This window comes from Callionymus lyra, chromosome 4 (assembly GCF_982586985.1).
Source record: "Callionymus lyra chromosome 4, fCalLyr1.hap1.1, whole genome shotgun sequence".
Lineage (NCBI taxonomy): Eukaryota > Metazoa > Chordata > Actinopteri > Syngnathiformes > Callionymidae > Callionymus > Callionymus lyra.
The window spans coordinates 5,505,667-5,518,807 of record NC_141821.1 but is presented as its reverse complement, the minus strand read 5'-3'; the positions used below and the strand labels follow the sequence as shown (position 1 = coordinate 5,518,807).

The 13,141-nt window shown below is 37.9% G+C and overlaps 1 protein-coding gene across 1 annotated transcript in view; it reads right to left on the bottom strand.

The window, feature by feature from the left end:
- Positions 1-13,141, bottom strand: part of arap2 (ArfGAP with RhoGAP domain, ankyrin repeat and PH domain 2) — a 151,509-nt gene that overhangs the window by 59,993 nt on the left and 78,375 nt on the right. The window contains exons 14-15 of the mRNA XM_087788548.1: positions 11,983-12,157; positions 1,570-1,695 (exon numbers count right to left, since the gene is read on the bottom strand). Of these exons, the coding sequence (XP_087644674.1) occupies positions 1,570-1,695; positions 11,983-12,157 (301 nt within the window). The remainder of the gene's footprint in view (positions 1-1,569; positions 1,696-11,982; positions 12,158-13,141) is intronic.

Sequence of the window (13,141 nt, the reverse complement as noted above, 5' to 3'; positions counted from 1 at the left end):
AGTACTTAAATGCATAATTGGTGATTTCCATTACTAACTTAAACACAACAATACACGCTCAAAGATGTGACGACGTCAGTGGCTGTAGGTCCCTTCTAAGACCTTAGCTTAGCACGCTAACAGTTACAGTTAATTATTATCATCTCGGTTCCGCGTACTTTGTCATGTAATAGTCAAATTATTTTATTTTTCACTTACAGGTCCATAGGACCAAGCCTCATCTACTCTTTAAGAGGATTTTTTTCCCCACAACAAAGGATACAGTCAGCAAGGAACCACGACAAAAGTCGTTCTTGAAAAAGAGTTGAACGCAAACCAAGATAAACCAATTATATCATTGTGATTTTCTAGGAAGTTTTTTTTTTCCTTTCCTATACGTTTCCTATAATTGTAAACTGTTGACAATTTCAATAATATTACATTTAATTATATAGTTTTTATCATATGTTGGTTTACTGTCAATTGTAGTTTGTAGTACTTGTGACATGTTACAACAATATTTTGATATATTGAGAAAAGAATTTGCTTGAAAAGTTATTTCACTAATAAAAAAATATAGTCAGTCGACAGTTGTTATAATTGAAAATGACAGATTTTTGGTACCGGAATCAATTCACAGGTATCGGTACAGTATCGATTTGGATATAAAGGGTACCCATAACTCGTAATTATACCTCAAAACAAGAAAAAGTTTCAATTAGCCAAAATAAAAATCTTGACTTTCCGTTATGAATATTCATATCACTCAGTACTCATTTAGAACATATAGCTTGAGATCCTAATGTAGGAATTGATGTAGCACTTATTCTGATTTGTCTTCCCGAATGCACTCAATTGATGTACAAACATTGACATCAATCAAAAAGGTAATCTGATGCAAGTTTACATGCACAATTTACCTAATAGGCCCGACTGTTTCCAAGTACCATGAATGATTTATTTCCCCTCGTTCTTTTGTCAGCTATCGTTCCTGAAGCGAGAACACTAAAGGATCCTTCACCGAAGTCGCAGCTAATTTTCCGAAGCAGCCATTAGCTGTCGTCTACCAAGACTTCCTCCGTCTCCACCGTATCCCTCACCTTCCCGACAACCCCTCCTTTCCCAAGAGGCGGAATCTGGGTCTGGCTCCTTCTCCTAATTACCCATGAGCCCCAGCAACGCTCCAGCTGTTTGGAGGAGTGGGACTGTTGTAGATCAGGAGGTGCAGCAGCAAGGCTGAGGAGTTTAGTTGTTAAATTGGAGGAAAACTTTCAGACTCGAGAGAGAACGGCACGGCTTCCCACGGCTGGTAATTGCAGCCGAGTTTTGGTTAGTCCGGTGTCACCTGAGCATCTGTGGCTCGGTGACAGCGTCCTGTGACAGGAAGTCCCAGAGGACGGGAGCACGTTGCGAAGACACATGCATTGATCGTGTTGACTGGACGGTTTGGTGAAAGGATTACACGATTGGAAGTTTTGACAAGCGACACGTCGACGACGCCGCTCGATCGATCGACCGGCGCGCTAAACTTAAACCGACCTCTGACAGGCACGCGCTTTAAACGGCCTCGCTAATGGACTTTAGACTCACCGTCCCTAGAGCGGCGGTCCAGCGGCGCCCTGGCCGGGACGCTGGCGATGTAGAGGAAGCCGTCCATGAAGAGGGATGTTTCTGACAGGGAAGTGCTGCCGGACCACTGATCCAGTCGAGGGAAGTCTGCGGCGAAAGAGTGAAATAGTTGATTGACAAGATGTTTTTTTTTATATTTAAGGGGAAGGTTGGAGTTTTGTAGTACTGGGTACTGTCGAGTATTGTGCGCTTCTTGTACCATGTACGTTCATATTAGACCAATATTCAGTTGCTAAGTATTGTAAGTAATATAAGTAAGTAATATTTATTTATATAGCGCTTTTCGAGACTAGGGTCACAAAGCGCTTAAACAATCAAAACAATACTCAAAAAAGTACATACTTTAAAGATCAAGATAATACTGAGAACAACACAGGAGTTCGAGAAATTCAAGGAAAAGCCTGAACAAATAGAAACGTCTTAAGATTGTCTTTAATTTATGGGTGTATTTTCCCTCTTCAGGCATATCCATGCATGAAGTTGTTTGGTCTTCCTTTCATGGGTGTTTCTGATGATACTGTATAAAGCAGGGGTGTTGAATTTCTTAAGGGGACACCTTTTATACAGTGGCTGTTGTAAGGGGCCATCAGAGACATAAGGAAGGAAAAATATAAGGTAAGGTAAGGTAAGGTAGAACTTAATTGATCCCTCAGAAGATCTCCTTGGGGAAATTGTTTTTTTCCAATAGCCACAGCAAATACAGCAATTTTTCATAAAAATAAATCAAAATAAATTAAGAACAAGAACAAAGAGAAATAAAGAGAAAGATGATATAATCTAAACATTTTAATATAAAATCAAGACATAATAAATATGATACAATTATGATTTGAATATATTTTATTTTTATCAGATATAAAAGCACATTTTGTCCACATGTATATACATTTTTTTTATTAACTTAAACCAGTTGTTATTCTGATTATTGAGAGTCAAACAAATGCAGTTGTGAAATCAATATAAGCTCATATATAATTGCACATTGATGCTATGGCGCTATGATATGATCAATCCCTATGTGACGCTTTTCTAATGTAAACATTTTAAAACATTTCTTAACATATTTAAAGGGTTAAATCAAGTATTAAACATGCTGAAATCATGATGTATTTTATAAAACCCTTTAATATAATACAATATTTTATTTGAATGATATAAAAGCGCATTTTTTTTAAATTGTTTACCTTTTTTCCATTTTAAAATGTTTTGATATTAACTTAAATCTCTTTCCAATCCACTTATTGACAGTAAAACACACACAATTGTCAATTTATTTAAGGATTAATGTATCAAATTAATGATAGAACACTAATTCAACTTGGTTACAGATTAAAGTAGTTAATGCCAGATGTATTTAATTAGAAAAATTATATTTTATCTATATTTGAGATATATTTGGGTTGCAAAAAAACTAACAAACTACAAAACATGAAGTTTAGCAGTTGAGCGATCCTGATGTTAGCGACAATAGTGCTAACAATAGATGTAGCTACTATGACTCGACTCATGTTCACTCCCTATGTGAAGCTATTTTAATGTAAACATTTAAAACACATTCTTAGTCAAGTGAAAACTAGCAAATCAAGCTAAATATATTAAAATTATGATTTTATAGCATTTTTAAATACAACTTAATGTATTTGAGTGTTAATAAAAATACCTTAAGTATAACACGACTATAGGCTTTTTGCTTTAAATAATTTATCCTGTTTAAAAACTAGTAATACATAACAACATTTTAATTACTAAATATATACTAAATAAAATAGTTGATTTATAGATAATATTCGACCTGATGAGAGTCACATAAATACAAGGGGAACACTTGTCCCTGGTCTGTTATAGATCAAGTGGATGAGAGCCCGACTATACAATAAAGATACAAATAAATATCTAACAGTGAAGGCAAATGGAAAATGCAGATAATGCAGTCGACCAATGCTGTATCAGTTCTAACAAGGTGCTGCTACTAAGTCCCCCAGGGCCTCTAAACCTGAATCATGTTAGATTAAATGTCTGTGGGGGGGAGTATTGGTGGTAAAAGCCCGGTGGTACCGATTGTCTCACTCCCCGGTGAAAGCGAAGTGGCATGACAGAGCGGTCAATGAAGCATCTGGACGCCCACAGCAATGGTCGCCAAGCCCTGACATAACAGGTCACGTGGTAATCTAAGTTTCACCTTTACATCCTTTTGTGTTCAGACATTCACAACATGCCACGGAGCCAGTGGCTCGAACACTCAGTACGACCAATTCCCTCTAATGGTACACAAACCTCTTGCTATAATTGGACCGCAATTGAAAAACATGTTTCAAGTGGTTTGCGTCCATTTGCAGACATTTCATTTTGCTTACAAAAGAAAAGCTTTCAAGCACTAGACATAATTGACAATATACAGAATATTCTACAAATAATCCTCTACTTTAACTTCTTGACAAATAATGGAGATTATCCTGCTTGTTCTTGGGGTCATTTAAATAGCATTCCTATAATCGTAGAGTTGCTAATCGGGTTGTCAAAAGTATCACGAACCAGAGAAGGATTGATACTAAATCAAGGATCAGATAAAAAAATAATTTTCTTCATCTTCGTCCAAAAAGACACGTCTAAAAACATCCAAATACCTCTATCACCTGCTACAAACAAATACATTTAGACCTACTTAAGGTTTTTCTGTGACAATTTCTAATGTTTGAATCTAAGAGGGACGTTACAAACGAGTAGCATGGAGATATTTAGATGTTTTTAAGTGTCTTTTTGGACAAAGACGAAGACAACTGAGCTCCAGTTGCTACATTAAAATGAACAAACATTGTTGTCTATAACCAAAGAATATTACTCTGAAAAAATCACAACCTTTAGTCGACATGAGGGTGAGTAGAAAATGAGCGAAATTTGAATTTGATTGTTAAACGTTGTAAGTTTATTTATACATTTTTAATAATTTGCAGTTAATAAAAACTATTTACTTTGAATTTGTTCCTTTTTTTAATCTTTGTGCTCCTGAAAATGGTTTCATATATTTGCCCGAGTATTAGTATCAATTTCAATTTTTTCCAAACATCTAAAGCGGTTATAGAGTAAAGACAAGTATACATTTTTAATAGATTTTTGTGTAAGGAGTCTGTGTTTATATACAATTTGGGGATAAAATAATTTTCAAAAATAAAATAAAACCCACAAAATGTGTTTTTGCAATATCCATATGAATTCTGTTAAAATGGTCAAAGGAAAAAAAAGATTGCGTATATCTAAATTTGGTTATGTAATCCAATTTTATATTTCTAAATCTAGTTAGCTGACCTTGTGATGAGAAATTCCCAAGTTAAAGTATACTTATCAAATTAACTTCACCGGATATAATATGATTATCTCACTGATTGTAGCTTGTGTGAGAAAATCATGGGAGGATTAAAGATGTCTTCGTGCCAGGAACTGGTCTCTGAAGGAGTGACCTTGACCTTAAGTATAATAACTAATTTAAGTTTGTGTTTGGTGGAAGCCTATGGAGTTGAATAAACAGCAGCTTGTGAAATTGTGAAGAATACATAACAGCGAACTAACAGCTCTGTGCTTCAGAAATATTTCAGACGGACATGTAAACTCTGTTGCTGTACATTCTCTAAATCAGAACCACATTTATATTCATTGTCTAAGTAAAATTATTATATTTATTATAATTATATTAACTATTTAAAAAGGTATATCCCTTTCTTTGCGTTATCTATTTTCTTCATTTTTGCACTTTTTTTCCTTTATTTGCACATTTGTTCTTATTCTTGTTTTTATGAAACTATCATCTGCTGTGAAATGGAAACCCTATTTTCTTAAGGAGATCTCCAGAGGGATTAATAAAGTATATCCATCCATCCATCCGTCCGTCCATCCATCCATCCATCCATCCATCCATCCATCCATCCATCCATCCATCCATCCATCCATCCATCCATCCATCCATCCATCCATGTACTAGCATTAAGTCTAATTCTTAATCTGACACATTGTGACTACATTTAATGGTTTGATTTAAAAAATCCTGTTATCATATCTGAGACGAAAAGATAGTCATACATTTTGAAGGTCCAACTTTCAACATAGGAAGTACTGGTGGCAGGTTTTCTCCTCGGCTTAATACCAGAGAATGTTTCTTACATGAAAAAAAAGATAAAACATACAAGGCCGCGGCACAGTGGTGTTTGATAATAAGGGATGGAGCCATCATTGAAGCTTCCCTCAAGGGCTTAGAGAGAAACAGTGGCCGCTCTGCTTTTCTTTTCATGGCGCTGTAAGGAAATGTAAATGAACACGCTGCCACCGTCTTTCTGGGCGGAGCAGGTGCGGGTTTCAGAAGGTGGTCCGCCGAGGCCAACATACCTAGTCAGACAGAAAAGAAGCTAATGAAGTGACCGACGAATTGAATGAAGCAGCGAGGAGTTGCAAATGAGCTGTAGTCATCGGAAGGATGATCGCTTTGGATCCTGGCGATGCCCCTTTTATGTCACACTAGCTGGGTCACGCTGTCCTCGGTAATAGTCCAATAAAGAGAAACTACTGACTGCACACATCATGTTAAAGTAAATCGTTGTTACTTGTGGATTCAACATGTTTGTTTCCTCGAGCAAAAGCCACTGCCAAAAATGTGGTCCTTGGTCCGCCCTGCCAAAATAACTGTAGCTAACTAGTATCCAGAATTCAACCCTGGGCAGAAGTATCTTTAATCTCTGGCATGACTTCAAGCTTTGTGTTGGGCTCATTTTTTTTGGATGTTCCCCCTTTCATTCTGGCCTCTTCCTCCCTCCGTCAGCAGGGACGACAGTCTTACGAGGATCCAATTGTTCCAAGTTTCTGCCAGACAGCACACTGGGTCCAACACATTTCAAAAGTTCAATTTCTTTTCAATTGAAAAGTCTTATAGGAGTCGCATGCACCAGCAAAAAAATAAAAAAAATAATTACAGACCCCAGCAGCTTTGTGCCTTACAACATTGAATTCATATAAATGGATCATGAAATAACAATTATAATAATCCTGTATGTATCCTTTACCTGTTTTTTCCTTATCAAAACAATGGCGTTATCATCAGACCTGAAGTCAGAACTAAAGATGGAAAAAAGAAAAACAGAAGGATACAGAACTGTCAACCCAAAATGGTGCCGTGTCAGCAGTTCACCCCATTTATTATTAACTCTATTTGATTTATGAGCAGCTTTGATATATGAGATAATACTTCAGGGAAAAGCCAATGAAAGAGGGGAATTCAAGGTGGAAGCAGAAATCCATGTTTCGAAGGACAGTTGCAGAGAAGGACATCATGGACGGGGTCGCTTTGCAAGTTAAGACATCAGTGGACAGCGAAGGAAAAACACCATTGTGAGGACTGAAAAAACAACAACTGCATCTATAAGCTCTCGACATACATGTACAAACTCTAATTACAAGAGCTGACTTTTCCAAATTGTACACAAATCAAACCCCTCGACATAAAACCGACAAAGATTAGAGGGGGATACACTCCTCTCACCACTAAAAGCAAGTATGACGCTGGAATTCCGTAGACAAAAGAACAAGGTCAGGATGAAGCAGCTGCTATACGTGAAAAAAAGGTCTTTCTGGGTCTTTTTGCTGGAAAACAATTGTAAATCAAAACTACCATAGTTAACCCTGTTATCTTAGGGTCACAGTGACCCAAAGGTCCACAAAAAAAAAGTGTTTGTGGTATTCTCGGTTAACTACCGAGAATAAATGAATCTTCAGTTTGCTAAATAAATATGGCAGTCAATGAGCTGCAATGGAGCAGCGCGATCAGAGGAACCATAATACTGTATATATTTAACAAGGTGAGTATTCTTTAATAATTTCGTTTTGTCAAAAATATATAGATTTTTGAGAGTTCATAAACAGGGGAAGGATGTGGGAAATGTTACGGGCAGCTTGGGAAAGGTTCACAAAAAGTGTGAGGTGGGATTATGAGACCTCAAGCGTTCACTATTTGGTGGATTTTCTTAATTGCGCTGGGTTGTCAGAACATAAACCCTGATATACACAAGGTATTTGTAACTCTGGTTGTACTTACTGGACTCAAACCAGGTGCGTATACCCGTACAGGTTAAATTATAATTACATTTTGGGTACTATGAAGCCGCACCACTTGCGAAGTCTGACTTATCTGACTGTTTTTGTTTCTCCTAATGCGCCTTATGATCCAGGGAGGTCGTTCATCTTGCTCCAGAGACAACTCATGGGTTAAGGTACATTCCTACACCACAGTTACACCTAAGCTCTGAACTGGTGTACACCTAAAAGTCAAAGGGAATCACTGCAAAGTCAGACAAAAGAGAGGTAAGACGCAGAAGAAGCTAAAATGCTAGCAGGAACTTGACCTAGAAACCTCTTAAAAAAAACAACATTCAAGAATCAGCCTTCCAGAACGATGACCTACAGCTCTTCTGTGCGGACCAGCGCTCATGTATTATATTTTTGTTCATGTTGCTGTCATATTGATGTCTTCGACAGGCCTCTGAAAATAATTGTGCGAGTACAATTCCAATAAATTCCTTCAATCTCTAAATAAAAGTTTTTGGATTCACAGGCCAGGACATGGATGGATCAAAAGTGAACTTGGGTACCAGGAGGTTACTCGAATCTGAAGAAAATTAATTGTGAAGTACTACTAGCATACTACTCGGCTGTCCTACTCTATACTCCTTTCTCTCACTGCATCCTCTCTCCCTTTTTTTTCATCCATCAGTCTACCTCCCAACCACCCTCCTAGCCGGTAGCAGCAGAAGGCTGTGAACACCGAGTCCGGTTCTGGTCAGGGTTTCTGCCTTCTAGAAGAAAGTTGTTCCTCAGGCTGTGATTCACTTATTGTTGATTGGCTGGATCCTATTTTTCTTTCGCCAATATAGTCTTATGTAAACTGTGTCTTGAGTTAATTTTGAAAAGATATTGCAGTTGAAATAAACACAATTTATTAAAAAGAAATTAGGAATACTGTGAAAAAAAAAAAACTAGAGTAAAAACAAAAAACATTGGGTCGAAGCCAAGGATCAAACAGATGTTTGTAAAATCAAAAATAGTGGACTCGCTTGAGCTCATAAGGTGACGATCAATGATGTTCATGTACAGACAGAGCAATAAATGGATTGATACTGGACCAACATCTCATGAACAGGAACCCAGACGAAGAGGAAATCTCTCCCAACCATATGCTTGAACCACACTGAGAGCAAAAAACACTCGATAATAGGAGTGAAAATATGGAACGACAACAACAGAAATGAAGAAAAAGAAAATGACCGATGAGAGGGTTTTCACAGCGATGTGTCTGACACAAAGACTGCAAGAATACTCCGGAGAGGAATCCAGGATTCAAAGATCATTAAAAGGAGCAACTAAAAAGGAGACGACACAGACACAAGACGATGACAAATATATCTACATCCAAGAGAAAATCCTAATTAAAGAAATAAAATGCTAAAAAACACGTTTTACCACTGTGTCTTCCCCTTGGCTGGTTGTACTGTATACCGGAGACCAATAGATAGTCATGGGCTAATGAAGCTTCATGAAACTGTGTCATATTTTGAGTGGCTCAATAGGTGGAGCCCTCAGTTTATAAATGATGTGAGGTTTAAATAGGATAGTTGTTCAAAGAAATGGATTAAAGAGCCGAGACTGACATCCAGTGGGCTCTGAACAGAAGGTGCTTCATGAAGCTTCATCAAGGATTGTCCTATTTGTTTAAAAAAAAGTCGGTGGCACACCTTTAGTTTAAAGATGATGAGTGAGATTTCAATTGAAAAGCTGTTCAAAGCATTGGATTACAGAGCAGATACTGCCATCTAGAGGACTCGGAACAGAAGGTGCTTTGATGAAGCTTCATGAATCATTGTCCAATTATTACAAGTAAAGTGCCCCAAGTTTAAGGAATGATGTGAGATTTCAATAGAATAGCAATAAAAAATCAATAGATTGTAAAGCAGAGTGTGACAACTAATGTGCTAGAGATTCATGAAACTTCATGAAGCATTATGGTATTTTTTAGAGGTCAATAGGTGGCGCCGTCAGTTTAAAAATGATTTGAAATTCCTTTAGAATAGTGGGGGGGAAATCGATTTAGAGCAAAGAGTGACATCTAGTGGACTCTGAAAATAAGGTTCTTCGGGAAGCTTCATGAAGAACATCCCATTTTTAAACAGGAGATCCAGGGGTGCCCTCGGTTTAAAAAATATTGTGAGGTTGTGAATAGTTGTTCAAAGCAATAGATTACAGAGCAAAGATTGACATCTAGTGGACTCTGGAAATAAGGACTTCATGAAAATTCGTCAATACATCATGATTCATATCAGACTCTTCTCAAGAGTAGTGTTTTTTCACCTAAAATAGTCGATCTTGGAGGGTTTTGTTTTCATGCAGGGGACACAAGGATCCATTAGATTCGTCCATTCGTCCACTTCCAGACTCTTAACGAGCACGCCGACAATCTCTCAACACAATTCAGGCTAAAAAAAAAACCAGCAACACACACACAAAATATAAACAAGTATTTCCGCCCCATTGCATGGGTGTCCAAGTAATGGCCGTCACCGTGACGACCAGGTGACCCGTGCTTATTAGGCATCTCTTGACAGTCTGGGCTCCTGCAAGAGTGCACAGATGCAGCTCATACATTATGTAAAAATTACAGTCGCAGAGAAGAGTCTCCCCAGACCCCCGGCTAACGTCCTCTCTCACTTCTTTTTTTTTTTTAATTCCACTCGATCTCGTCATCGGCTCAGTGTGAGGGCCATGCAGACCAAACACAACCAGTGGTGAGGATGAGACAGACCACATCTGGCAGAACATCAGTGTTGGAACAAAAGAATACCAGCTCCGGCGATAACAAATCCATCCTCGCACTCGTGGATTTAACACGTCGTTCTTTACAGTCACAAGGAAGTGACGGATTGAACACTGGACCAGAAGGGGTACGAGTACACAATGACTCCCACACAGGGGACAAAGTGTCCTATAAAAGGGCTGTGACTGAGTGAGTCACTGCACTCTCTTCATGATGCCTTAATCTTCCACACAAGAACCAAACCACGATAAACAAGCAACACATTTATTTACTTGTTTGTTTTCTTATCATTATTGCTCGCCATACGTATTTTTTGATGTAGAATGCTGAGTCAACAATTAGGAGTTGTCAGGCAAATTGAGAAATTGACAAATTTCACCTAAATTCACTTCATTTTACTGGTAATTTCGTTAAAAAATACAGAATATTGTTTATTGGTTAATCACCATTGGAAATCAAGGTATTCATCAACTTTTTATGTGGTTGAAATGACTTGGAATTACAGGTAATAATTCATGTTTAAATGTCAAAAGAATACAGATAAAATGAAGTGAATTTAGGTGAAATTTTGAAATTTGTCTTTACCTCAATTTAATAGTATATATGAAAGAAAACATGATAGTCTAATAGTTAAATAGCTGTTTTTGATTATGGTAAGTTAAGGCTGTAGAGTAGATGAGAAGTATCTATCATAAGAAAGTCTAACCCGTCTAGTTTAAGTAAATAAAAAATGCTGACATTTTAGTTTCCTATAAATCAATTTTTATGTTGCCGATTGATTTCGAAGGTTCAGTGATCTCCTCTCAGCAACTGTCACCAGTGAGTCCAGCTTCATGCCAACCACAGAGCCAGCCCTCCTGATCAATCTGTCCAACCTGTTGACACTCCTCTTGGACACATTTTCACCCCAACACACCACAGCATAGAACACTGGCCACCACAGACTGGTAGAACATGCAGAGGAGCTTCTTGCAGATGTTAAATGATCGAAGCCTCCTCAGAAAGTACAGTCTACTCTGAACCTTCTTATATACAATTCATTAACCAAGTATGAATTCAACATAAAGTGTTATCAATCAAAAACTCACAAAGTAAATTCCATTTTCATCATGATTTTTACTGTAACTGAAAGTCCATGTATAACCCGTCTCCCTTATCTTATCTTAAAGAAAATAATGTGTATAGGTCAGGATATCAACATGAACATTCTCAGTTCAAGAGAATCATCCATAACCCGGAAAACCAACACTTGTCAATTTTTTTATTAATGGTCCGTTTTAGAAATATAATCAAGATGAATTTAAAACAAGTAAAATAAAGAATCAGTATGACTGAAAAGTTAAAATGGAGTTGTAATATCCGGTAACAACATGTTCTAATTGGTAGTTTGGCCCTCAGACCTAGAGCGTGTATCATGTTTAAACGACAGGGAAATAAATACAAATACACACAAGTCATCATTAGCCTCTGATGTTTGCGATGAGAAATCAAGGCCGACTCAAACTGGCTCATAACGTGTCCATCGAACTCACCCGAGAGTTTGTTTTGGTGCAGAAACTCCATCTGCAGTTTTTGCCCGGCGCGCTGTGCCAGGAGGTACGGGGTGGAGCAGGCGGGGTCCCGGGTGGCGCACATAACATCTGCGCCGCTGAACACCAGCGCCATCGTCCGCAGGACGTCGGACGTGACCACGGCGGTGCACAGAGCCTGCGAAGACATTAGGAAGGTAAGTGAAGATACAAAATGAGGATCTGCACCACGCCTGGGACCACCTCGGGTCCACCAGGATCCCTGGAGAACCCGCTCCTCAATAATGCAGGTGTGAGATAAGACGCTATTCGTCATCCTGACACTGCTGTAAATCAGATTCATAAAGGCTGATACACTTCAAAGCTGCAAATCTTATTCATGCAAGTCTTCCTGTCACTCCTTGTCTACCATGTAGGAGACTAATCAACATCTTGCTGCATTTCTGAGAAGCTTTTGGTGGATAAATACATAAAATAGTGACAGTGGGGAAATAAAATAGCCGCTCGCGCTGCATCGTCTTTGTGTACAGCTTGATAGAGGACAAAGAGTCTATTAAACGACATTGCAAGAGCATATAAAATCTGAAAAAAGGGCTTCTCTGAAGAGAAGTTAAAATAAGATCAAACTTTAATACTCCCTGTGGGAGTCATTATGGCTTTAATCTCTGTGAAAAAGTTGTACAGCAAATAAGAGCAGGATAAATGGCCCATTTGAAGTGTAATGAAACTGCTCATATCCGAGAGCGGATTAGTGGGAATTCAAGCATGAAAACAAAGGAATAATAAAAGTGGAAGTTAGATAAAGAGAGATACTCTGACATTAACTCTAATTTGATATAATATCACGACGCAAACGTTATGAAACCGTTGATTGTTACGTGTGATACGATACACGAGTCACAACTCTGTTATCAAACACTGCTATTACACTTTTACACATGGAGACCAAAGCTGAGGCCAAGCAAAGAACATTTTTCTTTTTTATGACAATTTCATTTTAGTCCATTTCTTTTGTCTAGTGCACGTTTAGTCTTCCAAAGGTCTGACCAGTCTTGTTTATTCAACTGCCAAAGGTTCACTTAAGGGACACTTTACAAGACATTTGTTTGTTAAAACCAATACAAGTAACTATTGTCTACTAGGAAATCAGAATTCTAGAACT